Source organism: Lissotriton vulgaris, chromosome 5 (assembly GCF_964263255.1).
Source record: "Lissotriton vulgaris chromosome 5, aLisVul1.2, whole genome shotgun sequence".
In the NCBI taxonomy this organism is placed as follows: Eukaryota; Metazoa; Chordata; class Amphibia; order Caudata; family Salamandridae; genus Lissotriton; species Lissotriton vulgaris.
In genome coordinates this window covers 1,744,048,180-1,744,073,897 of record NC_141693.1, presented here as the reverse complement: position 1 = coordinate 1,744,073,897, position 25,718 = coordinate 1,744,048,180, and the positions used below count along the sequence as shown (strand labels likewise).

At 46.7% G+C, this 25,718-nt stretch overlaps 1 protein-coding gene across 1 annotated transcript; it reads right to left on the bottom strand.

The window, feature by feature from the left end:
- Window positions 1-403: 403 nt before the first annotated feature.
- On the bottom strand, window positions 404-25,381 carry LOC147717082 (uncharacterized). The gene is made up of 4 exons (XM_086919841.1): window positions 25,285-25,381; window positions 3,408-3,509; window positions 2,171-2,302; window positions 404-840 (listed from the first exon to the last, which is right to left on the bottom strand). Exons 1-4 carry the CDS (start codon window positions 25,379-25,381, stop codon window positions 404-406), a joined length of 768 nt encoding a protein of 255 aa, XP_086775967.1.
- Window positions 25,382-25,718: the final 337 nt, after the last annotated feature.

Genomic DNA, 25,718 nt, shown 5'->3' with positions numbered 1-25,718 from the left:
CGCCCAGGATTGCCAACCTTATTTGCTGTTTCCCGTGGAGCCAGCCCTGGGCCTAGCCCTACTTGCAAACAGAAATTACAGGTAAGATAGGCGTTTGGTTGGAGGTAGTATAATGGAGTATTAGGAGAGACGAGAGATTTGATTGACGGTAGTACTACTAAAGTCCTAGGACTATTCAGGAAAACAAACTTACTGTTATGTTAAACCCCCACCCACCAGACTCAAAAGCAGTAAAAAACAGGTATGGTCAGATAAAGTTTCAAAAAGTATATTTTTATAGCCCTAACAAAAGAATCTCCCGCAAGACCCTCCCTAACCCCAACGATTGTCCTTCAAAAGTCCCCAAAAATCACAACTCCCAATTCCCACCCCCCAAAAGTCTCTAAAAAAGGGGCAAGGGACACTATGGCAGGGTGCTGTTGGAATTAGCAGCCAGGGCATCATGCTCCTTGCGGAGGGTGGCAAGTTCGAAGCGGAGGCCCTCCACCACGTTCTTATAATTATGGACCTCCTGCTCCAGGTAGGACAGTCTGAGGGATAAGCGGCGCCGGTGTGCCTTGCAAATCCTGTGAGGGGCAGCTGCTTTCTTTGCTGCTGGGCGGTGGTGTTTGGCTTTGGTAGCCCGGCTCCGTACCGCTGGAGCACTGCGCTGGCTGGCAGCCCGCACGGAGGAGGATGCAGCTGTCCCAGTGGACGTTGTTGTTGTTCCAGACTGCGTCTCCTCCTCCTCCAGGGCCACCAGCCGCCGATATTCAGCAACAGTGGCATCCAGCCTCCGTTGCCGGGCCATTCGAGCCAGCTCCTTCCTCCTTGATGGTGTCTTGGATTTGGAAGGAGCAACTACATGAAAAAAGAAAGACATAGTCTGTAACCAATGCTCCTTAAGATTAACACAAAATGATTGAGCAGAAAGTTGTCACAGTACAAGTAGCAAATTGAAAGCACAGTGCATAACTATTGAGGACAGTATCTATGTAACCTCCGACTTCTTCATCCTTGCTCTAACATTAGTGGGAGTTTAAGGAACAAATTCTACGAGCACTATGGACTTCTATTACAGTCGACTATGACAGTACACCACTCTTATTCTTCTTCTTCTCTCTTGTTTAGGAAAATTGGTACGTTATCTTATGCAAGCCGGCATAATGCCAGCGCAGTGAACTTGCACCCGAGAAAAACAGACGCACACCATGGTGAGTGAGACAGACTTGCGTTACTGTACCGGTCCAGTACATGCAGGTGGTGAAGCTCTTACTTTTCTATTACGGGTGGCACTGAGAATACTCTGTTAAAAGGGCTACTGCTTAATTAATTTAGCTTTCACCCTACAGTGCAAATGAGTATTAGAAAAGGAAAATGAAGAAGCTAAATTATCTGATTATCTATCACTTCACATGGGATGTATTTGATGACATATGGGATGACTTTAGGTGCTTTGCTTATTATTGAGTGAACAGTGATACCCCCACACATGAATGACGTACTACTACTAAACTAAAGTTATTAAGGGAGGTAGGGAGTGTCCACCGTAATAACTGGATATATGCTGTGCTTGCAGTTGCAATACAAACTACTGCTACTATTCATGGTAGTCTTTGGACAACGTTACAACTTCTTTTCCTTGCCTTTCCTACACTGGAACGGACGTGCGGGTGCGGTGTTACATGCTCTTCAAAGTAACACTTAGTTCATCCAGTGACCGTCTACTCTCTCTAGATTCACATATGCTATCTAAGAGTCAGATAGTACCATGAATGATCCAGGCATCCATCCATTCAAAGTATATTGCACACATACAGTTTCTGTCTCACCCACCCAGGCTGTTCTCCTTCCACCCATCCTTGCTTCATCATTCACCCAGCCATGCACCATACCATTTTCTTACCTTCCCAGCCACCTCGGGGACCAAGCAAACACATATCATTCTTCTTTGCCAGTCATCATTACATTTCTCGTGCTTCCACACTTACTTACACCCTTCTTTCGCTTTTCGTTCATCCCATCCATCAAGTTCACCTCAGATCTGATTGGGATTCTTCTCGCCAAAAACTTCACAGCTAAGTCGAAGTACATTTAGAGGAGGCTACTACCTGCTTTTTTTATAATACACCCGTGCAGAAAGCACACTCTGCAGTCTTCAATCTCAATGACTAAGGAATGTATAGCTTACCTCTGCCCGCCACCACCGTTTGAACCCTCACAGGCATGTCCTTTTCCGGCACTTGCACCGCCTCCTCCCCAGAGTTGTCCTCCTCGTCCAATGCCACCACCTCCGCGCTGGCCCCGTCTCCAGATGTTCCACCTACAAAGTACATTTAATAATGTTAGAATACACCACTCACTACTATATAATATTTGGTCTAGGAGGAAGAAAGAAATGTGAAAAAAAGTGTACAATTTAATAATTTTTGACTGTGTACTCTAGAGTAAAAATGTCCCTTTTTCCAGGGAAGGCTGTTGTCTTGCTGCACTTTTTGGCACAACTGATGAATGTTTGCTTTTTACTTTTTAACACGCACCACTTTTTCTCCTAACAGACAGAACCTTGACTTCTAAGAACACGAGCAGGATCAAGTTCAAACCAGGTGAGAGCTCGGCTCGACCACAAGAAATGTGTCCAATTAATCGTCAGCACTAAGCACTTTTCCATTTTCAGTTACACGTTCACTTTTATGACAAACTTGAATTTAATAAATGTGTTTACTTTTAATAAAGCTTTTATACTTAAATAGACTCTGTGGTTTTTGGTCCTCCAGACTAGAGTGGATGAGCTAAAGGTTTTCGAATTTTTGCAAGCATGAGTCCGTGCCTCTGCCATCGGTGACTTTGGGAGCTAAATGACTCTGCCACACTATCTAGTCAGTAAGGAGATTGGGGGTTCAACTACAAAGTCTGTTATCACTGAGGTATGTGGAAAGTCTAACAGTTACAGCACCTATTATAATTGATGAGCTAAGCGATGCATTATTTAGTGTCCATAGTTCTGTTTGTGCAGATTTGTCCCTGCAACAGTAGTAGAATGGATTGTCCTCCTATCCAAACCAAAAGTAAAGTAGTATCTTATTATTTCTTGGTGGTGGTCATTCACCTTTTTATTGTTGGCAATGGTCAAAGCATAAACATTTAGAATACTTGAAAAGACATTATGGACAATCCCAGAGGACTACACTCAGTGCATAGAGCTATTGCTGACTAGAATGGGAGTCCAATGGAAATGCCAAATGTGCAATCTTAGTTAGCTACACAGACAGACTAATAAGAATAATCTAGTAATACCACACGGAGTCATAGTCGAGGCAGGATAAGAATTTAGATCCTGTCTACAAGAAGATCAAAGACGATTTAGAAAAAATCGAATGAGGAACGCTAGGAAAAAATAAGTACTCTATATTAAAATTAAAACTTACTGGGGCCAGCAAAGGAGCCCTCGACTGCCCGGTCCTGGCCTGCATCGACAACAGCACCCTCCTCCTCCTCCTCCTGTGTCCTCCTCTTGCCCCTGGGGGAAGCTGATGTACAACATGAAAGAAAGAAAAACAGAAAACATGGATGATATTTCTCAACCAAATCAAACATTTAAAAAAGAACTAACAAAGTAACAAAATATTTTTGCGAAATAGCAAATAGGGAACGACTCCACGGGATATATTATTGACCAATCTCATGTGGTCGACTACGTCATTACTTTAGTATTGCTTGATTTGCGGACCGTCGAATTGGAAACTACCCTATGTAACTCACTAAACAAAGTACTAAAAAGGTTTGCCTAGGATTGGCAGGCAGCAGTCCGCAGCACGCAAAGTGACAGCCAAAGTCCATCGTGATTGAAGATCAGCGACAACACTAAAGTTTCCTACTACATTCACCAGTCATTAAAATACTCAAACTATTAATCCACCACCACTATTTCTTCTTATCGCCATGTGTACAAAGGAAGGACTGGACTTGAGTCTGTAGGGGCTGATTTATAAGGCCCTTGCGGCTCTTTTGCTCCATTGTTGGGTGACTTTTGTGACGCAGCGACAGCACAAAAGAGGCGCAATGGTGCGGCGTATATTAACAACGTGACGCATCTGGGAGATGCATCACGTTGTAAAGCCCTGCGCCAATAGGGGTGTTCCGGCGCAAGGGAGGGCGTTCCTGCGCAGGAACGCATCCTAAAAGTGGCTGAGGGAAATCTACAAGATTTCAATCAGTCACTTTGAGGACAATGATGCGTGACTCAAACCCTGCGCCTGCTTGAAGCAGACGTACGGCTTGACGCAGCATTGGGGAGATAGGGCACCCCAGAGAATTGATGGAGCTGCACCATCGTTGCGACGCAACTCCAGCAATGCGCCACCTTTACGGCACAGATGCGTAACGCTTTGGTGACGTTTTGGGCCCATGGCGCGCCGCATTGTAAATACGGCGCACCATGGGTGATGGTGGCGTGACGCACAATTACTGGCGCATCCCTGCAACTTTGCAGGGATGCGCCGGTAATTAAAAATCTGAACCTTAGTGTGTAGCATTGCGCAGTTCTTTCAACTACACTCATACATAATTTCACAGGCCAATGAAATGAACACAAAATCTAAAACAAATAAGCATAGTAGCAACACTACTGAGAAGGAGAGCAGTGTACCTGAAATGCACAGAAGATTTTGAAATAAAATGTACCTACAATGTAATGAGCAGCATTATTGCTCTTGGTAAAAAACAAAAATTTGCAATATAATAACACAGCAGGAGAAAACATAGTAGTAAAGACATAGCTACTACTACTCACCAAGCCCGGGGATCTCAAGGCCAAGGAGGTCGAGCAGATCTCGCTCACGGGTCAGGACATCCGTCCAGCGGTGGGTGGCCTGGTTGTAGGTGCGCCAGACCCGAGAGTGGTGGTAAATGGCCTGGCACACCTTCTCCCACCGCTTCCGGCGCTCCCGGGCCCCGTACCCGGCACTGATCTTGCCGTCTCCCATGATGGTCCTGGGGAGGCGGCGCTGAACATAAAAAATGAGTTGGGCCACCTCCTCCGGGGTAAAGATCTCCCGTGGCATCACTAGCTCCCCCCTCAAACGCCCGCACGGGAGCCGGACACGGGGTGCGGGACCCTTCCCCTTCTCGGGATGCTTCCCGGCTCCCTTCACCATGGTCTGGGCGGAAAGGAATAAAGAAAATAGAATAGGGAAGAGAAGAAAAGAAAAGAGTTTACAAAAGTAGTTTAAAATTAACCAAAAGTAGCAGTAAACACAAAAATATAGGGCTAGAAAAATAGAGGGATAGATAATAAGTAAAATAGATTAAAAAAAACTTCAAACAAGCAAAGGATGGCAGAGATTGACAGAGGATACAAAGACCATGCCCAGAACCATAGCAATGAATGAGAAACAAGATGGCCGCGCCCGTTCACGACCGCGCGGGTAAGTTCGCGCGAGATTTTCCTTGCGAACACGCGCGAGACTGTACTGGCAAGCCGCGGACTTTGCGAGATTACACTTCGCGCCCGGAAACGGAAATACGTCAGGCAAACAAGATGGCTGCGCCCTTGCACGACCGCGAGGGTAACTTCGCGTCTTGCGCTACGAGCGGATCGCAAAAACGCACAAAACCTTGCCAACTAACACGCCGCAAAAAAAACAAATAGCATATTCGCACGAATTTGCGGCTTCCGAATCCGATCTTGCGCGTGTTCGCACCCCGCGAACCCCGCGAAATTGCAGAAAAACGAGTTTTTCAAAAGTGAAAGCACTCGGCAGGGGCAAGAGTTCAAACTCATCATTAGTAACAATTCCCGGTAGTGCTTCCTGACTGGGGCCCCTCCAGAATTCAGTTGCTAGTTGCAACAATTGTATGACCCTGCTCTGACCCTCACAGCAGGCTCATACAATAGCTACAAGTAGGCCACAAAGAAGGTACTGGGGAAAAAAAATGCACTGCAACAGAAAGCAAAATTACAGATAAGGAAGCAGGTGCCAGACTGGAATTTTAAAACAGTGACACATTAATAAACTAACCCCAAATTAATTCATCTCAGTTGAAGCAGGGCTGGTGTGCTTGCTTTTCCCCCCCATAATCTACAGTAATGATGAACCAGAGGGTGGCATTGATGTAACAGAGGGTTGCAGTGGTGAAACAGAGGGTGCTGGGAACCTGTGATGATGAACCAGACGTAGAAACAACATAATTCGCGACCGTTGCGCGACGAAATGTAAGTTCGCAATTGCGAACTGGTACGAAACCCTCGCGAACTGGCAGAAATCCTTGCGAACACAAAAAAAAAAAAAATCCGCAAATTCGCAAGAATTCGCGGATTTTGCGGATTGCGAGTTCGCAAATACGCAAATTCGCGAACGCCAGATTCGCAAAATTCGCCCATGCTTACTGCTATTGCATTGGGCAATATTACTGAGAAACTTCAGATTTCTAGGATTGTCACGCTACAGAACAGGATGGTTCTAGACGTAGTTCTAGCTGATCGTGGGGGGGCATGTAGAATCATCGGAAGCAGCTGTTGTGTTTATGTACCTGACAATTCACCATCCGTTTATGATGCCATTTCGAAACTGCATAAGATTGCTGCGGAAATACACCCGGATAATGGGACTTGGACTCTTTCAGGGTGGTTCTGGTCAATGCTTACCACTTGGGGTTGGAAATTGCTAACGATTTTATGTATTATTGTGGGGATACTGTTTGGCGTATGCCTATGCATTCAATGTGGTCCAGCTTTGTGTTCTATGTGCCTATCGGCTTGTATACCATCAAGACGAGCTCTTGCTCATGACAAAATGATGCTTCATAAAGAAGTAACCCAAATAATGTTGATCGATATCGAAGATGAACACCCAGATTATGTTCACTATGAGGTAGCTTCAGCTAAACGCTAAAAGGGTCGTCTGTCGTAATTTGACGATGGCCGAGTTAGCGCTTAGCTGTGCTACACGTTTCCCGTTTAAATTGGCCATATTCGGAAACGCAATTTTGTGTGTTACGGCGGCCATCTTAGATCATAAGCGGCCTCGTGGCCAGCATGGCCTTTAGTCCGTTGTCCGTGCCATTAACCACTTGAGTTTGCCCAGCAACAGGCTATTTTTAGTACTGGTCAAGCCTGTACATGCGCAGTCCCCATTGACCAGTCACCCCTCTGGAATGTGCCGCCTAAACTGACCAGCGGAGTTGTAACCCCTCCAATGAGCTGGCTGTGTTCCAAAGATGACCTTATATGTACATAACGCTTGTAACTTTGTGCCGCCCATTGTTTTATTACCTGTAAACTGTATAAAAGAGTAAGTCACACCGATATTCGGTGTGATACTTCTTGCATTACCGAAGGGTGCTGTAGGAATGTACCACCACCCCATGGGGTCTTAATAAACTTGTTCTTTGCATTTTTCAGTTTCCGTGCCAACAGTTCTTTCGGTGTAAGTGGGTTATCTTCGGAGCATGTAGGCCTTGGGAACCCAATACCACATCGGAACAGGAGAAGTACGCAAGACAGGCGTAGGAGTAGCAGACGAAGAAGGTAGAAAAGTCGCCGGCCCTTGAGAAGGCTCCACCAAAGGAATAGTAGCCAACGGAAGAGGAGCTGGCTGTGGAGGAATCGCAGGTGGCAAAGCAACCGGAGGTTGCGCAACTACAACTGGTGGTGGTGGTGATGCCGTAGCATTCTGTGCATAAGGGGGTGGCGAACTCAATAGATGCGACATTAAAGGATTTTTCACAAGATCTTTCTTCTCTTCTTGCTAATTTACGGATCCTAAGCATCTGTTCGCTCTCTTGTTCTTCCTCATTATCCCTAAACTGTATAGCAGCTTGCACCATTGACATACCTCGTTCTCGTTTATTCTTCTTCGCTAACTTAATTTCTTTCTGTTTGGCTTCTTTTCGCCATATGCGGAAAGAGTCAAACATCAACGGCCGGGCTTTCTTCTTGAACAGTTTAACTTCGAGATTGTCTAAAATCTCTGTTTCAAAGCTACCATAATGGGGCCACTGTAGGACACCGTCTTTTCTCGTGTATTTAACCCATATTTCATTATACGCGATGGGGCCCACTCCATGTTTTACGTAGAGCTCATAGGTCGGAGATCCAATCGGAGGAACGGACACGAATCCTCCAATCGGGAATCCCTAGTACAACCAAAACCAAATATCTTTCCAAGTCTGCTAAGACCAGGCATCTTCGCTCACTAGTCTAGCTTCAAACTTCAAGGGAAATCTCAAAAACGATAGTCTCGTGAAAACACGAGTCCCTCGGCTTTGGGGCCTGCAGGTACCAAATCAAAGCGATCCCGAAGGATACCCAAACAAAACTAAGGACTGTGAGACGCTCCACTCATACTTAACTGAAATGTCAATGGCGTCACCAGAAGACCCGTCTATTGTCTCGCTCTACAAATCGTCTATGGCTCCAAGACAGTGCGACAGTCAGGGCAGCAGTCCTTCGTAGCCGTCGAAAAGCGGGGAACCTCCCAGCAAAGACTTTCGGACCACGACGACATACAGGGATCGATGAAGTGGTAGGCCTTCCTCCAGAATTTTCACACAAAGCTCCTCACGATCTTCAGACTTGGACCGGTACCGCTGAAGTCGCCCCACGTAGGGTGCCAACTGAAGAACCAGGTTTTAGAACCCAGCAACGCCAGGGATAACGCTTGAATTCTTCGGATTCCCCTGCCTTGGCAAACAGAGACACAGGACACTTCTTGATGACGTCAAAGACCAAAGTTTATTGGCTGCAACCAGGAACAGAGGTCTATGAAGCACAACACGGGTGGTTCGCTAGAGACTGCACAAATTCAATGAGCGGAGCATGGGCTTTTATGCCAAAAATCACATTCCAGGCTAGCATCGATTACATACAAACTGACCAATCAGAATGTGACATTTCAAAAGTAGCGCATGACGACAATCCCACTTTCCGTTGTCCAGCCCACCAAAAATGACCAAGCACATTCCAACATCCTGTTCGATCAGGCCGGACAAACCCATCATAAAACCTCAACCCAAATCAGTGATTAAGCCATAAAGGAAGGAGCAGAAACAGATGAGAAGCAAGATAGAAGGGTGGGTGCAGTGTACCATAAACTCAGCAATGTCCTGCTCTTTGATCTTTATCTGGCCAGCTGCTTAACAAGGAACTGGCTCAGCGAGGTCAGCCTCGGGCAAGGGAGTCAGTTCGGCCAGGTCAAACAAGAGTCAGCTAAGGTGTACGTGTCCCAAGGACTCGTTCGGCCGCAGTCATCGGCCTATGTGAGGGCAACCACACAAAATGTCTGCAGTACACAAAATGGAACCTGAGGGTTCAAACGAAATCCCTGAATACGTAGTGTTCTCATTGATCGATTATTGCGAAAACACTCGTACACACCGCATTCGTGATTTGCGGTTCGCTGACACCAAAATCGTCTACATCCGACAACCTTTATTGAACGGGTTCAGAATCTACGAACCACAGACCCTCGAACTACGGAACCACAGGATTCCTGACCTCGCACGTCACACCCATCCTACATGGAGATCTAGTCTCCGCCTTGACTGAAGCAGTCCTCCTCCCCAAGCAGCTAGCAGTAATTAAATGCCAAGCACATAAGAAAGTAACGGACATTATTGGACAGGGAAACGCACTAGCTGACGTTACTGCCCGAGCCACAGCCGAAGACAGAACCGCAACACAAATGTATGTGACCAGGTCACAAGCTGAGAAATGGACAGATGCTAGGGCCACTATAAGGGACATCCAACTGATGAGTACACCACACGAACTGACTGAGTGGGCTCGGCTGGGACTAAAAGACGATGAAGGCTGCTGGAGGACAAAGGACAAAGACAAATGGCTACTACCTAATGCCTATCTGATCCCCATATTGACCATGGCACACTTACCCACACACATAGGATCCGCTCCCATGACCGAACTGATTACTAGGGTATGGCATAACGGCAAGATAGCAGATTCAGCAAAACGCATAGTACAACAATGCATGGTATGCCTACAACACAACCCAGGGAAAGGGACAGTAGTACCACGGGGAGGGTTTGGAGTCCCCGACCACCCCTTTGAAATACGCCAAATAGATTACATTCAGCTAGAAAGGTGCCATGGTCTGAAATACGTCCTAGTTATTGTATGCGCCTTCAGCAAAAGGGTAGAAGCATACCCAACTCGTGACAATACCGCCACAGCTACTGCGAAGGTGTTGCTGAAGGAATTCTTTTCTAGATATGGCCTTTGTAGAGTTTTATGGAGAGACAATGGCCCCCACTTCATAGCAGAGGTCGTCCAAAACATACTGAAAGGGTTGGGGATAAAACAAAATTTCCATGCCGTTTTTCACCCCCAATCAGCGGGCCTGGTGGAAAGACACAACACTACGCTGAAACTAAAATTAGCAAAAATAGTCGCAACGACTAGGTTGAAATGGCCCGATGCCCTCGCACTGGCATTGCTATCAATGCGCTCCACCCCGACCAGACACCAATTGACTCCATACGAGGTTGTCTTCGGCAGGCCAATGAACATTTGGGCGGCCCCGAAACCTACAACCATTAATGATGTCCCGGACGTACTCATGTCTGACTATTTGCATAAATTAATGAGCGAACTAACTGTTATCCACCAACAGGTGCAGCAAGCCATGCCAGACGTATCCAGGGGCCCCGGACACGATATCAAACCTGGAGAATTTGGCCTAATCAAGAACTTCCAGAGGTCGAAGAGTCTGGAACCCAGGTGGACGGGCCCCTGGCTGGTCTTGATCACCACCCGAACTGCACTTCGAGTGGAAGGGAAGAATAATTTGCTACATGCTCACCACTGCAAACAGATAGCACCAACACTGGCAAAAAACGAAAATGTAGACGCCCAAGAAGAGCTCCTGACCAAAGCCCGACCAGCCCTGAGTTGTTACCCAGAAACAGAGACACTTGAACTAACAGAGTTTCCAGACCCCACGGTGCCATCCAAGGAAGGGTACAACTTACGACTAAAGGAATGTGCTTTGACGGCAGGCCACTAACTAAGTCAAAAGTCTCAGAGCGGTAGCTAACACTACAAAGGCTACCAGGAGAAATGCTAGACGAAGTATGTGGTCCTGCCAGGCATCGAGCCTCTTGAAGGTGATGGAAGATCCTGGACGACCGAATACCCAACGCAAAGAATCCAAAGCTGCCAAGTTGCACAGTTCAAAGACAATCTTGTTTTTCGCTGCATCGCTCATCTGCCTCTTGCTAATGGTCACAGTTTGGATCACTGAAGAGAGTGCCCCCGCTCACAGGACAATGTCACCCACCATGCAGCCCACCACCAAGAAAGAGCACTATCTGGTATCACTGTCACCACACCTCCTGTAGTTCCGTGGTTTGTGAGTGAGGTTCGGTGGGTCCGAACCCGTTCAATAAAGGTCGTCGGAAATAGACAATTTTGGTGTTAGCAGACCGCAAATGACGAGTGTAGTGTGTACGAGTGTTTTCGCATTAATCGATCTGTTAGAACACTACGTATTCGGGGATTTCGTTTTAACCTTCGGGTTCCATTTTGTGTACGGCAGCCATTTTGTGTGGTTGCCCTCACATAGGCCGATGATTGCGGCCGAACGAGTCCTTGAGACACGTACACCTTAGCTGACTTCTGGATGACCTGGCCGAACTGACTCCCTTGCTCGAGGCTGACCTCGCTGAGCCAGTTCCTTGTTAAGCAGCTGGTCAGATAAAGATCAAAGAGCAGGACATGCCCGAGTTTACAGTACAATGCACCCACCTTTTCTATCTTGCTTCCAATCTGTTTCTGTTCCTTCTTTCACGACATAATCACTGATTTGGGTTGAGGGTTTTACGATGGGTTTCTCCGGCCTGAGCGAACAAGAAAATTGGAATGTGCTTGGTCATTTCTGGTGGGCTGGACAACGGAAAGTGGGATTGTCGTCATACGTTACTTTCAAAATGTCACATTTCTATTGGTCAGTTTTGTATGAACCCAATGCTAATTTGGAATGTTGCCTGAGGCTTGATTTTTGGCATAAAAGACCATGCTCCGCTCATTGAATTTGTGCAGTCTCTAGCGAACCACCCGTGTTGTGCTTCGTAGATATCTGTTCCTGGTTGCAGCCAATAAACTTTGGTCTTTGACGTCAACAAGAAGTATCCCGTGTCTCTGTTTGCCAAGACAGGGGAACTCGAAGGCATCGGGCGTTTTCCCTGACGCCGCTGGGTTCTAAAACCCGGTCCTTCAGTTGGCGCCCAACGTGGGGCAACTTCAGCGGTACCGGTCCAAGCCCGAAGATCGTGAGGAGCTTCGTGTGAAAATTCTGGAGGAAGGCCAAACACTTCATCGACCCCTGTATGTCGGCGTGGTCCGAAAGTCTTTGCTGCGAGGTTCCCCGCTTTCCGGCGGCTACGAAGGACTGCTGCCCTGACTGTCGCCCTGTCTTGGAGCCTTAGACGTTTGTAGAGCAAGACGATTGACGGGTCTTCTGGTGACGCCATTGACATTTCAGTTAAGTATGAGTGGAGCATCTCCTAGTTCTTAGTTTGTTTTTGGTATCCCTCTAGTGGATCGCTTTGATTAGGTATCTGCAGGCCCCAAAGCCAAGGGACTCGTGTATTCGCGAGACTATCGTTTTGAGATTTCCCTTGTAGTTTGAAGCTAGACTAGTGAGCGAGATGCCTGGTCTTAGCAGACTTGGAAAGATATTTGGTTGTGGTTGTTCTAATGATTCCTGGTTAGAGGATTCGTGTCCGGTTCCTCCAATTGGAACTCCTACATATGAATTGTACGTGAAGCATGGTGTGGGCCCTATTAGTTATAATGAGATCTGGGTAAAGTATATGAGAAAAGACGGTGTCCTACAGTGGCCCCGTTATGGTAGTTTTGAAGCTGAGACTTAAGACAATCTCGAAGTGAAATTATTCAAGAAGAAAGCCCGGCCGGCAATGTTTGACTCTTTCCGCATATGGCGCAAAGAAGCCAAACAGAAAGAAATTAAATTCGGGAAGAAGAATAAACGAGAACGTGGTATGTCAATGATATAAGCTGCCGTTGCGTTTAGGGATAATGAGGAAGAGCAAGAGAGCGAGCAGATGCTTAGGGTGAAGAAGTTTTACAACAAGGGGTGGTGAGGGACAGAGTCTCTGAATTAAGCAGAAAGCTCTCACCCAGTCAAGAGATCAGGGCTAGATCCAACACCGTTTTTTAGCTCACTGCACCATCCCAGTTTCAGAACCTGGCTGTATGCAAATTAGTCTGTTCCTGTCCCAGTGCATGATGGGAACAGGGCAAACCAAACTACAAAAGCCAATTCTTACACTGGGAAGGAAACAAGCTCCCGGGGACCGGTTTCTGGCATTACAGCTGTCTTCAGCCCGGTTTGCTTGAATCCTGATGGTGCAATGAGCAAGGGTCTCACATCTGAGAATACCCTTCCACGCTTAGGGTGGACAAAAATATTTACAACAAGGGGTGGTGAGGGACAGAGTCTCTGAATTAAGCAGAAAGCTCTCACCCAGTCAAGAGATCAGGGCTAGATCCAACACCGTTTTTTAGCTCACTGCACCATCCCAGTTTCAGAACCTGGCTGTATGCAAATTAGTCTGTTCCTGTCCCAGTGCATGATGGGAACAGGGCAAACCAAACTACAAAAGCCAATTCTTACACTGGGAAGGAAACAAGCTCCCGGGGACCGGTTTCTGGCATTACAGCCGTCTTCGGCCCGGTTTGCTTGAATCCTGATGGTGCAATGAGCAAGGGTCTCACATCTGAGAATACCCTTCCACGCTTAGGGTGGACAAAAATATTTACAACAAGGGGTGGTGAGGGACAGAGTCTCTGAATTAAGCAGAAAGCTCTCACCCAGTCAAGAGATCAGGGCTAGATCCAACACCGTTTTTTAGCTCACTGCACCATCCCAGTTTCAGAACCTGGCTGTATGCAAATTAGTCTGTTCCTGTCCCAGTGCATGATGGGAACAGGGCAAACCAAACTACAAAAGCCAATTCTTACACTGGGAAGGAAACAAGCTCCCGGGGACCGGTTTCTGGCATTACAGCCGTCTTCGGCCCGGTTTGCTTGAATCCTGATGGTGCAATGAGCAAGGGTCTCACATCTGAGAATACCCTTCCACGCTTAGGGTGGACAAAAATATTTACAACAAGGGGTGGTGAGGGACAGAGTCTCTGAATTAAGCAGAAAGCTCTCACCCAGTCAAGAGATCAGGGCTAGATCCAACACCGTTTTTTAGCTCACTGCACCATCCCAGTTTCAGAACCTGGCTGTATGCAAATTAGTCTGTTCCTGTCCCAGTGCATGATGGGAACAGGGCAAACCAAACTACAAAAGCCAATTCTTACACTGGGAAGGAAACAAGCTCCCGGGGACCGGTTTCTGGCATTACAGCCGTCTTCGGCCCGGTTTGCTTGAATCCTGATGGTGCAATGAGCAAGGGTCTCACATCTGAGAATACCCTTCCACGCTTAGGGTGGACAAAAATATTTACAACAAGGGGTGGTGAGGGACAGAGTCTCTGAATTAAGCAGAAAGCTCTCACCCAGTCAAGAGATCAGGGCTAGATCCAACACCGTTTTTTAGCTCACTGCACCATCCCAGTTTCAGAACCTGGCTGTATGCAAATTAGTCTGTTCCTGTCCCAGTGCATGATGGGAACAGGGCAAACCAAACTACAAAAGCCAATTCTTACACTGGGAAGGAAACAAGCTCCCGGGGACCGGTTTCTGGCATTACAGCCGTCTTCGGCCCGGTTTGCTTGAATCCTGATGGTGCAATGAGCAAGGGTCTCACATCTGAGAATACCCTTCCACGCTTAGGGTGGACAAAAATATTTACAACAAGGGGTGGTCTGTTTAACTCAGACACTCTGTTCATCACCACCCCCTTTTCTAAATCGTTTTTGGCCACTATAGGTGTGGCAGGGTATACTCAGACATGAGTCCCTTTCTCACTGCTCCATCAGGATTCAAGCAAGCCGGGCCGAAGAAGGCTGAAATGCCAGAAACCGGTCCCCGGTAGCTTGTCTCCTTTCTGGTGAAGAATTGGCTTGGTAGTTTAGTCTGCCCTGTTCCCATGATGCACTGGGCCAGGGACAGACTGATTTGCATATAGCCAGGTTCTGAGCTGGGATGGGGCAGTGAGATAAATAACGGTGATGGATCAAGCCCTGATCTTTGGACTGGGTAAGAGTGGTCTGTTTAACTCAGACACTCTGTTCATCACCACCCCCTTTTCTATAGGGTGAAGAAGTTAGCGGTAGATAGATGCTACCCAGTTTTGCCGCCTAAAGAGCAGGAAGACAAGAAAGAACTTGCGAAAGATCCTTTAATGTTGCATCTATTGAGTTCACCACCCCCTTATGCACAGAGTGCTACGGCACCACCGCCAACAGTTGTGGCTGTGCAACCTCCGGTTGTTGTGCCACCTGTAATTCCTCCACAGCCAGCTCCTCTTCCGTTGGCTACTGTTTCTTTGGCGCAGCCTCCTCAGGGGCCGCCAACTTTGCCTTCCCCTTTGTCTGCTACTCCTACGCCTGTCTATAATACTGTTTCTGTTCCGATTTTGGATTCTTCTACTGTTGTTCCGTCTTCCCTTATTCCTCCATCTTCTCCTTCTACTAGACAACGAATGACTGCTGCAGTTTCTGGTTTCTTTTCTCCTTTATTGGGACAATTGGGTATGTCTCCTGTGAATGAGCGTAGACAATCACGTAGTCAGTTGCCTGGTATAGACGAGCGTACAGTTTTGGATCACATGGCACGTAGATGGGTTACGTATACCTCCCAGTATGATCTTGAAGGTATTATGGATGTTTTATTGCAAAGGCAAGCACCAAAGCAACGGTACGTCTTTGAAATGATGTGTGTGTTCCTCCATGAACAATAGATTGACGAAGTAGGTAAAGCTCCTGAAGAATTGTATCGAGTGCGTTCCGAGTTTGCGAAAGGGACTATTGTGAGTCTCCATGACATTGAGAGAGCAGTTCCGACGTTGTTGTCGTTCCGTAATAATGCTCTTTCTGAGCGATTGTTTGAGCCTGATTCGTCAGTTAGGAGAAAAGCGCGTCAGTATCCGATGCGTGAGGTTCCTCCGGTGTGGAAGGAAGCAGTTCAGGCTAATGCTACGCAGAATATTGTAGCTGGTTCATGAATTTAGCAGACATAGACATGTTCTTTGGCAATGTTGTTCCACAGCCTATTTGGAATGTGATTCGACATACGGATCATGATAATGAATTGGGTGATATATGGGTTAATATTGTTGCTGCAAATGATAGACAAGTTGGAGGTGCTAAGCCTGAAGATCTAATTGCTCAACTCCCTGGTAGAATTATTAACTATATGAAGACTTTGATGCCCAAAGTGCGTGTTAATTGGGACAAGTTGTCTGCATGTAAGCAGAAGAAAGATGAGGCTGTGTCTGACTTTTTCACGCGGTTTGAAGAGACTTTTGTAGATCATAGTGGTCAGGATATGGCTACCGAGGGTGGCCAGAGATTGTTCATTGACAAGTTCGTGCATAATTTGCTTCCCGAGTTGTGCACTAAGTTGAAGGATTCCAAGAGTGCTTGGGCAGTTTCCACGTCAGCACAGATTGTAGCTATGGCCCAGTACTATGAAAATAGGCGCAAGGATGAGTTAGAGAAAGCGGATAAGAAGACTAAGGAATTGAAGGCTAAAGTACAGCAAGCTTATCCACCCCGTAATAGTAATCAGCGCGATTATCAGCAACCTCGGCAATATTCGAGAAACTCGCAAAGGAACGAGTCTTCTCAACAGCGTTTCCCGTATGGGCCTAATCAGTGTGCATATTGTAAAGAAGAGGGCCATTACAAGAACAGTTGTCTGGTTTTGTTACAGCGTACGAATGGTGCTTCTAGTGTACGAGGTCGAGGTGCTCAACAAGCGCCTAGAGGTAGAGGTCGCGGACAGAATGTGCGTTCTTTGCCTCCACAGAACTCCACAGAACTCGATGAATAGTTTTGATCAGCAGCAAGGTTCATCTGGTAGGACAGCACAGTACTATATGGATGATAACTATGTTGAAGGTGATGGAGGGAATGGTGATGATTGTTAGGACAGCCATGGACAAAGAGAGGGAGTTGTTTCAGTTCCAGTAGATCAGAGTGGACCCTATGTTGAAGTGATTGCATCATGTGTGTCAGAACCTTTTCTGCTAGATACTGGTGCTACAAAGAGTTCTATTATGCACTCTAAACTCCCTGGCGCACCTTTGTCTGGCTTTGCCAATGTTTCTGTAGGTTTTTCTGGCGCCCCCGATACAAATCGGATTTCTGCTCCATTGTCTCTTTCTGTTGGACCGCGTAAGTTCGAAGCACCCCTTCTTTTGACTACAGGTTGTAATGAGAATTTGTTGGGATTGGATTTATTGAAGAGATTGTATGCGACGCTGTATTGTTCTCCGTTAGGAGTACATCTTACTTTGGGTGAGAGAGTGATCTCTCCGATGTACATGCCGAAAGATAGTCTTCCATCTGAATTGTCTTCTTTACCAGATTCATTGTGGTCTACCGGTCCGAATGATGTGGGCCTACTGGAAATTCCCCCATATGTTGTGACACTGAAGGCGAATGCTAAGTTACCGCGCATTCCACAGTATCGTATCTCGAGTGATGGTGAGCGTGCACTTTTAGCGATCATTTACGATCTGATCGAAAAGGGTGTGATCGAGGAAACAAGAGGTAATGTGTGTAATAGTCCTGTTTTGACTGTTTTGAAGAGGACAGATTCTTCACAGCCACCTGTATATAGGTTTGTGATCGATCTTCGCGAAGTGAACAAGATTGTTGTTCCACAATTTCCTGTTGTGCCTGATATCACCGCCTTGTTGCCCCTGATTCCGGCTACTGCGACATGGTTTTCGGTGATCGACTTGAAGAATGCTTTCTTCAGTATCCCGATTGCCATGGAGAGTAGGGATATCTTTGGATTCTCTTTAGGAGGACGAAGTTTCCGCTTTAAGCGCGCTCCTCAAGGCTATTGTGAGAGTCCATCGATCTATAGTCAAGCTTTGAAGACACAACTTGATTTGTTGGTTTTACCTGATGGTGCAGCCCTTATTCAGTATGTTGATGACTTGCTAGTGGCCGCTGATACTGAAGAGATTTGTAGGGAAGCCACTTTGTCATTCCTACGCCATTTGTCTGATTTTCATCACAAAGTTTCTCTCTCCAAGTTGCAATATTGTCGACAAGAAGTAACATACTTAGGTCACCTCTTATCAAAGGAGGGAAGGAAACTGAACCCAGAGAGAATTCAAGCTATTGCGAAAATGAGTGTGCCTACAACACAGAGAGAAGTACGTGCGTTTTTGGGTATCACGTCGTACTGTAGACAGTGGATTCCTAATTTTTCTTTGTTAGCGAAGCCTTTGATAGCTCTTACTGTTAAGGATACTCCAAATCCTATTCCTTGGACTGACGAATGTCAAAAGAGCTTTTTTGAATTACGCAATGCGTTGTGTTCGGCTCCTGTGTTGGGTACTCCCGACTACAGTAAGCCTTTCACATTGTATGTTCACGAGAGAGATGGATGTGCATTGTCGGTCTTGACTCAGCTGTTTGGCGATAAGCAGCGTCCATGTGCTTACTTTTCATCGACCTTAGATCCGGTAGCTAGAGCGTTGCCGAGTTGCTTGAGAGCTACAGCAGCAGCGGCTGTTTCAATTCAACAGTCTGCTGGTTTAGTTATGGAGAATACGTTAGTAGTAATGGTTCCACATGCAGTGGATACCTTATTGAACAGTACCATGACACAGCATTTAACTAGTGCTCGGTTGTCGGGTTACGAGTTGACGTTGTTAGCGAGTCATGTGCACATTAAACGATGCAACACGTTGAATCCAGCCACGTTGTTGCCAATTTCAGTTGGGACAGATAGTGAAGAACAGCATGATTGTTTTCTGAGAACTGAAGAAGAAACGAAAAGGAGAGTAGATTTACGAGATACTCCTCTGAGTGTGATAGTACTTTGTGGGTTGATGGTTCGTGCTTTAAGTTGCCGAATGGTGATACGACTGCGGCATATGCTGTTACGACTTTGCATACGATTGTTGAAGCTGCACGTATTCCACATAATTCAGCACAAGCAGCAGAATTGATTGCATTAACGAGAGCATGTGTGTTGGCGAAAGGTAAACAAGGGAATGTGTATACTAACAGCCAATATGCCTTTGGCGTGGCTCATAGCTTTGGACGTTTGTGGCGTGAACGTGGGTTCTTGACTTCGTATGGGCAGTTGGTGAATGAACTTCTTGAATCACTTCCTCTGCCGTTACAAGTAGCGATCGTGAAATGTAGTGCGCATAAGAAAGTTACGGATGATGTTGGTCGCGGAAATGCGTTTGCGGATGAAGTTGCGAAAGAAACTGCGAGAAATGTGATGAGTCGAATGCATGTTGCAGGTCCGGCGAGATGGGTTCCAGAGAAGAGTATGTGCGAAGATACGATTAAGAGTGTGAAAACCATTCAAGCTGAAGCTACAGAGAAAGAGTTGAATGAATGGAGAGAAAGTAAGGGTAGATTGGATTTGAATGGTTGTTGGACTGATTTATCTGAGCATCAGAGATGGTTGTTGCCTAACGCGTATGTGCTTCCGGTTGTTACAATGGCTCATGGAATGGCACATATCAGCGTGAAAGGGATTTGCAAGTTGTTGGCTCCGGTTTGGCAGAATGCGGGAATTCCAAAATGTGCAGAGAACTTGGTTAAGAACTGTATGGTGTGCTTGATGTACAATCCTGGTAAGGGAACTCCAAAACCAGCTGGTCATTTTGCTCCTCCTACATATCGTTCGAGGCTTTGCAGCTAGATTTTATCCACATGGAGAGATGCAACAACTTGAAATATGTCTTAGTAGTTGTTTGCTCCTTTTCTAGATGGGTAGAAGCTTATCCCCTTAAGGACAATACTGCCTTGTCCACAGCGAAAGTCCTGATAAAAGAATTTTTCCCGAGGTTTGGAATGTCGAGAATTATCTGGAGTGACAATGGGAGTGAATTTGTGGGTCAAGTTATGAAGAGAGTGTGTGAGGGACTAGGGATCCGGCAGAAGTTCCATGCTGCAAATCACCCCCAATCAGCTGGTTTAGTCGAGTGCTATAACAGCACTTTGAAGCTAAAATTAGCTAAAATCCAAGCGAGCACTGGTTTACAATGGCCAGATGCTTTGCCTTTAGCGCTTTTGTCCACAAGAATGACGGTGCATTCGAGAATGGGTCTGAGTCCATATGAGGTGGTCTTTGGCCGCCCAGCGAATATTTGGGGCGTACCAAGGCCAACTAGGTTCAGTGAAATTGAGTACCCTGTGTTGCTTGACTACTTGCGCGAACTGACGACTAAATTGCGTGTTTTACACCAACAGGTACATGAAAGCCGACCACAAGCTTCTGAGGATCCAGGTCACGCTATTGAACCTGGAAGTTGGATCTTCATCAAGAATTTTCAGCGGAGCAAGAACGATCAGCCCCGCTGGACAGGACCCTATCTAGTGCTTCTGTCTACACGTTCTGCAGTTCGAGTGCAAGGCAAGAGAAACTGGATCCACGGCGTACACTGTAAGCGAGCACCTTTGCCCTTACCGTACGATCAGTGGGTCCAGGAGAGACTTCCAGACTCTGAAACAGAAACTGTTCCACGATTTTTGCCATTCAGCGATGCTCGTCTGATTGGTACGAACTCTGAGAGAGAAAGTGACGATCTTTTACAAGAAGCTGTGCCTCCTTCGAATCGATTGAACACTATTGAGCCTGATTTGTTGTTTAAAGATCAAGAATTGCCTGGAAGAAGCCGCTATAATTTGCGACCGAGAGTCATGGACAAATAAAGCACAAATACATTTTTTTATGATTTTTCTGTTTGCAGGATAACTCTCCACCGAGAATCTACTCATTTTTGTTTTTTGAACCGCCATCCGGGTTCAGCTTTAGGGTCGCGGTTGCCTAAGTCTTTGGAGTGCAAGCCTGAGACACTAGGTCGAAGGTTCTGGTTGGCCTAAGGGAGTTGCCCTGGGTTGACAGAGGCATTCCTTAGCATAGAACACCCTACCATCGCGAGCAGCATATTTAGTTAGGATGGATTTCTTCAAGTTGGAGAGACCTGCAAGGACAATGGCTTTTAAAAAAAAGATATGCAAGCTGATCTCAAAGAAATGTTTTCTAATACTGTGTTGTTTTTGCTATTGAGTTTAATGATATTCATAATTGGTTATGTGACATTCTCTTTTAAAGTGACGTTTGTTCCCACTGTGCAACCTACACCTCCTATTTCTTCTCATTCTTTTCATCCTTTGCCTGAACATGAGGTAGCTAGACGACTGGAATTTTGCCAATAATTCCTTTATTCAACTTTTGCACCAACACCAGTTAGTGATGAACACGACAAATTGTTGGATCTGTGGTCTAATGCCCCATACGACTGATAAGGGTATTCCGTACTTGGTTTTACCTTTTAGTTTGAATGGTTCGATTTGGGCTTACAGAACGATGTTTATTTATGCCCATAGTGTCTATCCCCTACGTTCACCGAAGGACAATCCGAAGAATAGTGCTGTTGCTAGAGGCATAGTCGACATGGTCAAAGGGACTAATGCCATTGAAACTATTCCGATGGATGAGAGACAACCATATAGTGGTTGGGATATTACTGGATATGGAGTTAGTCTGAGTGTTAACCATCGAGCGAAAAGTTCTCCACCAATTTGGATAGTGCCCCATCAGGGTCGCTATTGTCTGCAGGGTAATGGCAAGAATCCGAGAGCTCAGCTAGGAAAGAGCGTTTGTACTGACACCTATGTATTTATGTCTCAGTCTTCCCCAGCATTTTTAGCCGCTAAGGGTACTTATTTTGTTTGCTATGACAAAGCATATACATGGTTGCCCCCTGATTTTTCGGGCACATGTTTTGTTTCTTTCCTGTTGCCTCCCACTTTTACAGCTGCGGCAGATTACCATAAGACGAGAGTTGCTAGAGGTGTCTTTAGTCAAGAAGACACTGCAGGGCAAGAGTTGGGAGATTTCTTTAAGGGTTTTCTGCCGTTCTGGGGACCGATGGCTAATAGCAGGAATATCCGCCAGTTGACGAGAGTGGTTGAGTCCACCATAGTCGAAACTGCTGGTGCCCTTAGTAACTTGACTGCTGAGCTCCAGTCGGATCGACTTATGACGCTTCAAAATAGAGTTGCCCTTGATGTCATACTAGCAGATCGAGGTGGAGTATGTAAACTGATTCAATCGAGCTGCTGCGTTTTCATTCCAGACAACGCTCCGTCAGTCTTCCAGGCCATTTCCAAGTTACATAAGATCTCCGATTCTGTCCATTTGGACAAAGGAGATTGGTCGTTGATGGGATGGTTATGGGGATTGATATCCACTTGGGGTTGGAAGATTTTGATGGTCATTGGGATGGTCTTAGCTATCCTTTTTCTGTTCTGTCTCAGTGTACAGTGTGCTCCTGCTATTTGTGGCCTCTGTGTTACTTCGTCTGTATGGAGATCTGTCCAGAGAGAGGCACTAAGTAATAGGATGATGCTACAGCAACATATCGATGATCTGATGAGTATAGATCCAGATTCAGATTGACATTGGTTTGGGTCTGTTGCCTATGTAAGGGCAAAAGGAGGGTCTGTTTGCCAAGGCAGGGGAACTCGAAGGCATTGGGCGTTTTCCCTGACGCCGCTGGGTTCTAAAACCCGGTCCTTCACTCCGAGAACGACGCAAGGAATTCTGGAACAACTCTTTTGTACAGCTATTGCACCAACACAATCTTGCCGCCAAAGCCACGAATTGTTGGATCTGTGGGCTGTTACCACATGCAACTGAACATTCCATTCCTTTCATCCCTTCACCCTTCTCTGTTCATGGGTCCTGCCTCGCCTGGCTAATGCTCCTGCAAGAGAGCTACAAAGACAATGCCACTTCCGATGGAACGATCAAACAGTTCTACAACGAATTCTGGCTGAACAAAACTGGAAAAACGTCTGCTCCCTTTTGCCCTCTGACCTCAAATGCAACCTTTCTAATGAACATTCCTGACAAAGAACGAATTGAAATACAAGTGTTCAACAACCCAGCCAGACCCACCTTCTCACATCTGAGGAAACGAACTGCCGCAACTCTGACTGTGGCCCTGTCTGTGGTAAATGTCTCAGGCCTTGTCTGCATCAAAGGCCATGGGACGAAAATCATGGGCCACAGCTCTTGCCCTATAAAAAGGACTCTGAAAACCACCAACCCTCCTTCATTTGTTGCATCGCCAAACATGTACTTCATCTGTGGTACAAAGGCCTACACCTGGCTCCCAAAAGGCTGGGGGGCACATGGTACATCGCCTTTGTTCTACCTCCGACATACACTGCGCCGGCAAGCCATCACAGAGAAAGGCGCTCCAAAGACACAGAGCAAGCAGACTCCGCTGCATCACAGTTCCTCGATGCAGCAAAAGGACTCACCCCTCTATGGGGTCCGATGGCAAACAGTTGAGCCATTCGACACCTGACCCAAGCAATAGAAACAGTGGTGAACATCACAGCTGACCTCCTCACCAACACCATGGCTGAGCTGCAGGCGGTCCGCATGGTGGCTTTGCAGAACTGCCTCGTGTTAGACGTAGTATTAGCGGATCGTGGAGGAGCATGCCGCATCATCGGTGCCATCTGCTTCACTTTTGTCCCTGACAGTTCAACTTCTGTCTATGAGGTGATTGATCATCTTCACAGGCTGGCATCAGAGATCCATCAAGAACATGAGACTTGGACACTTGGAAGCTGGTTTTGGGGCATATTAAAGGAATGGGGTTGGAAAATATTGATGGTCCTCCTGGTCCTAGTTTTTGTGATATGTGGCTGCTGTTTGGGAATACAATGCATACCGCCCCTGTGTTCTCTTTGTTTGAACTCTTTATGCCCTAAGACTTTTGATACTCCATCTGAAAATATGAGAGCAATGTACGATAGAGAGGTACAAGACATTATGGACATTACCCTTGATTGACAAGCTGGCTTGGACATGTTCAAAGGGAGGACTGTTGAAAGTTAGATTACGATGTGGACATAACCAACGCTATCTTGTGTAACTTAGGCCTCTTCGAGCGCGTAAACGGCAACCATTTTAGATACCACAGCCATTCCGTACATTGCCGATCACCTATGCGTCACCCTGACCTCGCTATCATCCCCCGCACCCTGACAACCCCCAAGCACACATGCTAGAGTCATAAAGCATCCTCAGCATGACCAAGCCCCGGAGCCACTTCCCGTGCCAAACCCACATGCCCTTTCACCCCCCACGCACAAACAGGCCCCATCAATAACCTCCTCCCCTGCACCTGGCTGTTCGATCCGGTCCAGGCAATAACCAACCCATGCCACGACCCCCTTAGATCTGACTGATTACGCATATTTCAGATCCTGCCGGAATGCCCAGCTGCGCGATAGCAATCACCTGGTGAGACCGGGGTGGGGGACATTTGCTGTTGGGTATGTGTGGGAACTAGCTGGAAGCGGGGATTCCGGGGATGTAATAAACTGATATCAGGAATGTTTACCCTGTAATAAAGAGTCGAACACATGTATAAAAGGCCATGCTACGAGAGATGCAGTTAGAGCACCTCGAGAAGACATTTCGTTTGTCCGAACTGACGTGTTCTCCCCTGGAGAAATAAAACTGTTCCTTGCTTTCCAGTTTCCAGTGCCTGCCTCTTTATTTGAATAGCTGATAACTAAGTGAATTAGAGGCGGATAACGCCGAGCAGTGTTTGGCAATTACGAGAGAAAAACTGCTTTTTCACAGGGGCTCCAATCCTCCAGAGAGATGTCGGGAGCACAGTCATCCGCTCCTCCGCCTGAGGGTGATAACTTCGGAAATCCTGCAACTTGAAGCGAGACAAAGCATCAGCAGCTAGATTCTCTACACCTGGAATATGTGCCGCTCTGAAGAGCAGATTGAGCTTTAAACAAGCCAGAACTAAATGCTTCAATAACCTCAAAACATGTTTGCAAGTAGCTCCCTGCCCATTAATAGCCTCTAGCACCACCATGTTGTCTGACCAAAAAATCACTCACTTGTTCTTAAAGAATTCAGCCCAGACGTCTACTGCCACTATGATCGGGAATAGCTCCAGAAAGGCTATGTTTTTAGTCAAGCCTAAATCATGCCAAGATGTCGGCCAATCACCCCTGCACCAGTGAGGCCCCAACACGGCTCCAAATCCAATGCTTCCAGCTGAATCAGTGAGCAGGCCCAAATCTGTGCTAGATATAGCAGGCTCTGGCCAAATCACTTTACCATTGAATTCGCTCAGGAAAGTGCGCCATATCCTCAAGTCCTCCTTCACGTCAGCCTTTAGCCGGACATGATGGTGCTTCTGCGTCAACCCTGCCATAGCGCGTGCTATTGACCTTGAGAACGGGCGCCCCATTGGGATGATCCTCAGAGCAAAGTTTAACTGGCCCACTAAAACCTGGAGCTGATGCAGTGTGACTTTGGGACCAGCAAGAGCAGAATTTATTGCTTGTGAGAAAGCTCACACCTTGTCAGCTGGCAACCTGCATTCGCCCTCCACTGTGTCTATCTCAATGCCCAAGAAAGACATGCTAATAGCTGGACCCACCGTCTTACAAGGGAGCCAACGGGACCCCCAGCTCCTCAAACATCTCAACTAGCTTGCTCAAGGCCTGCCCACACTTACATGAAGCTGGGGGCCCCATGATCATAAAGTC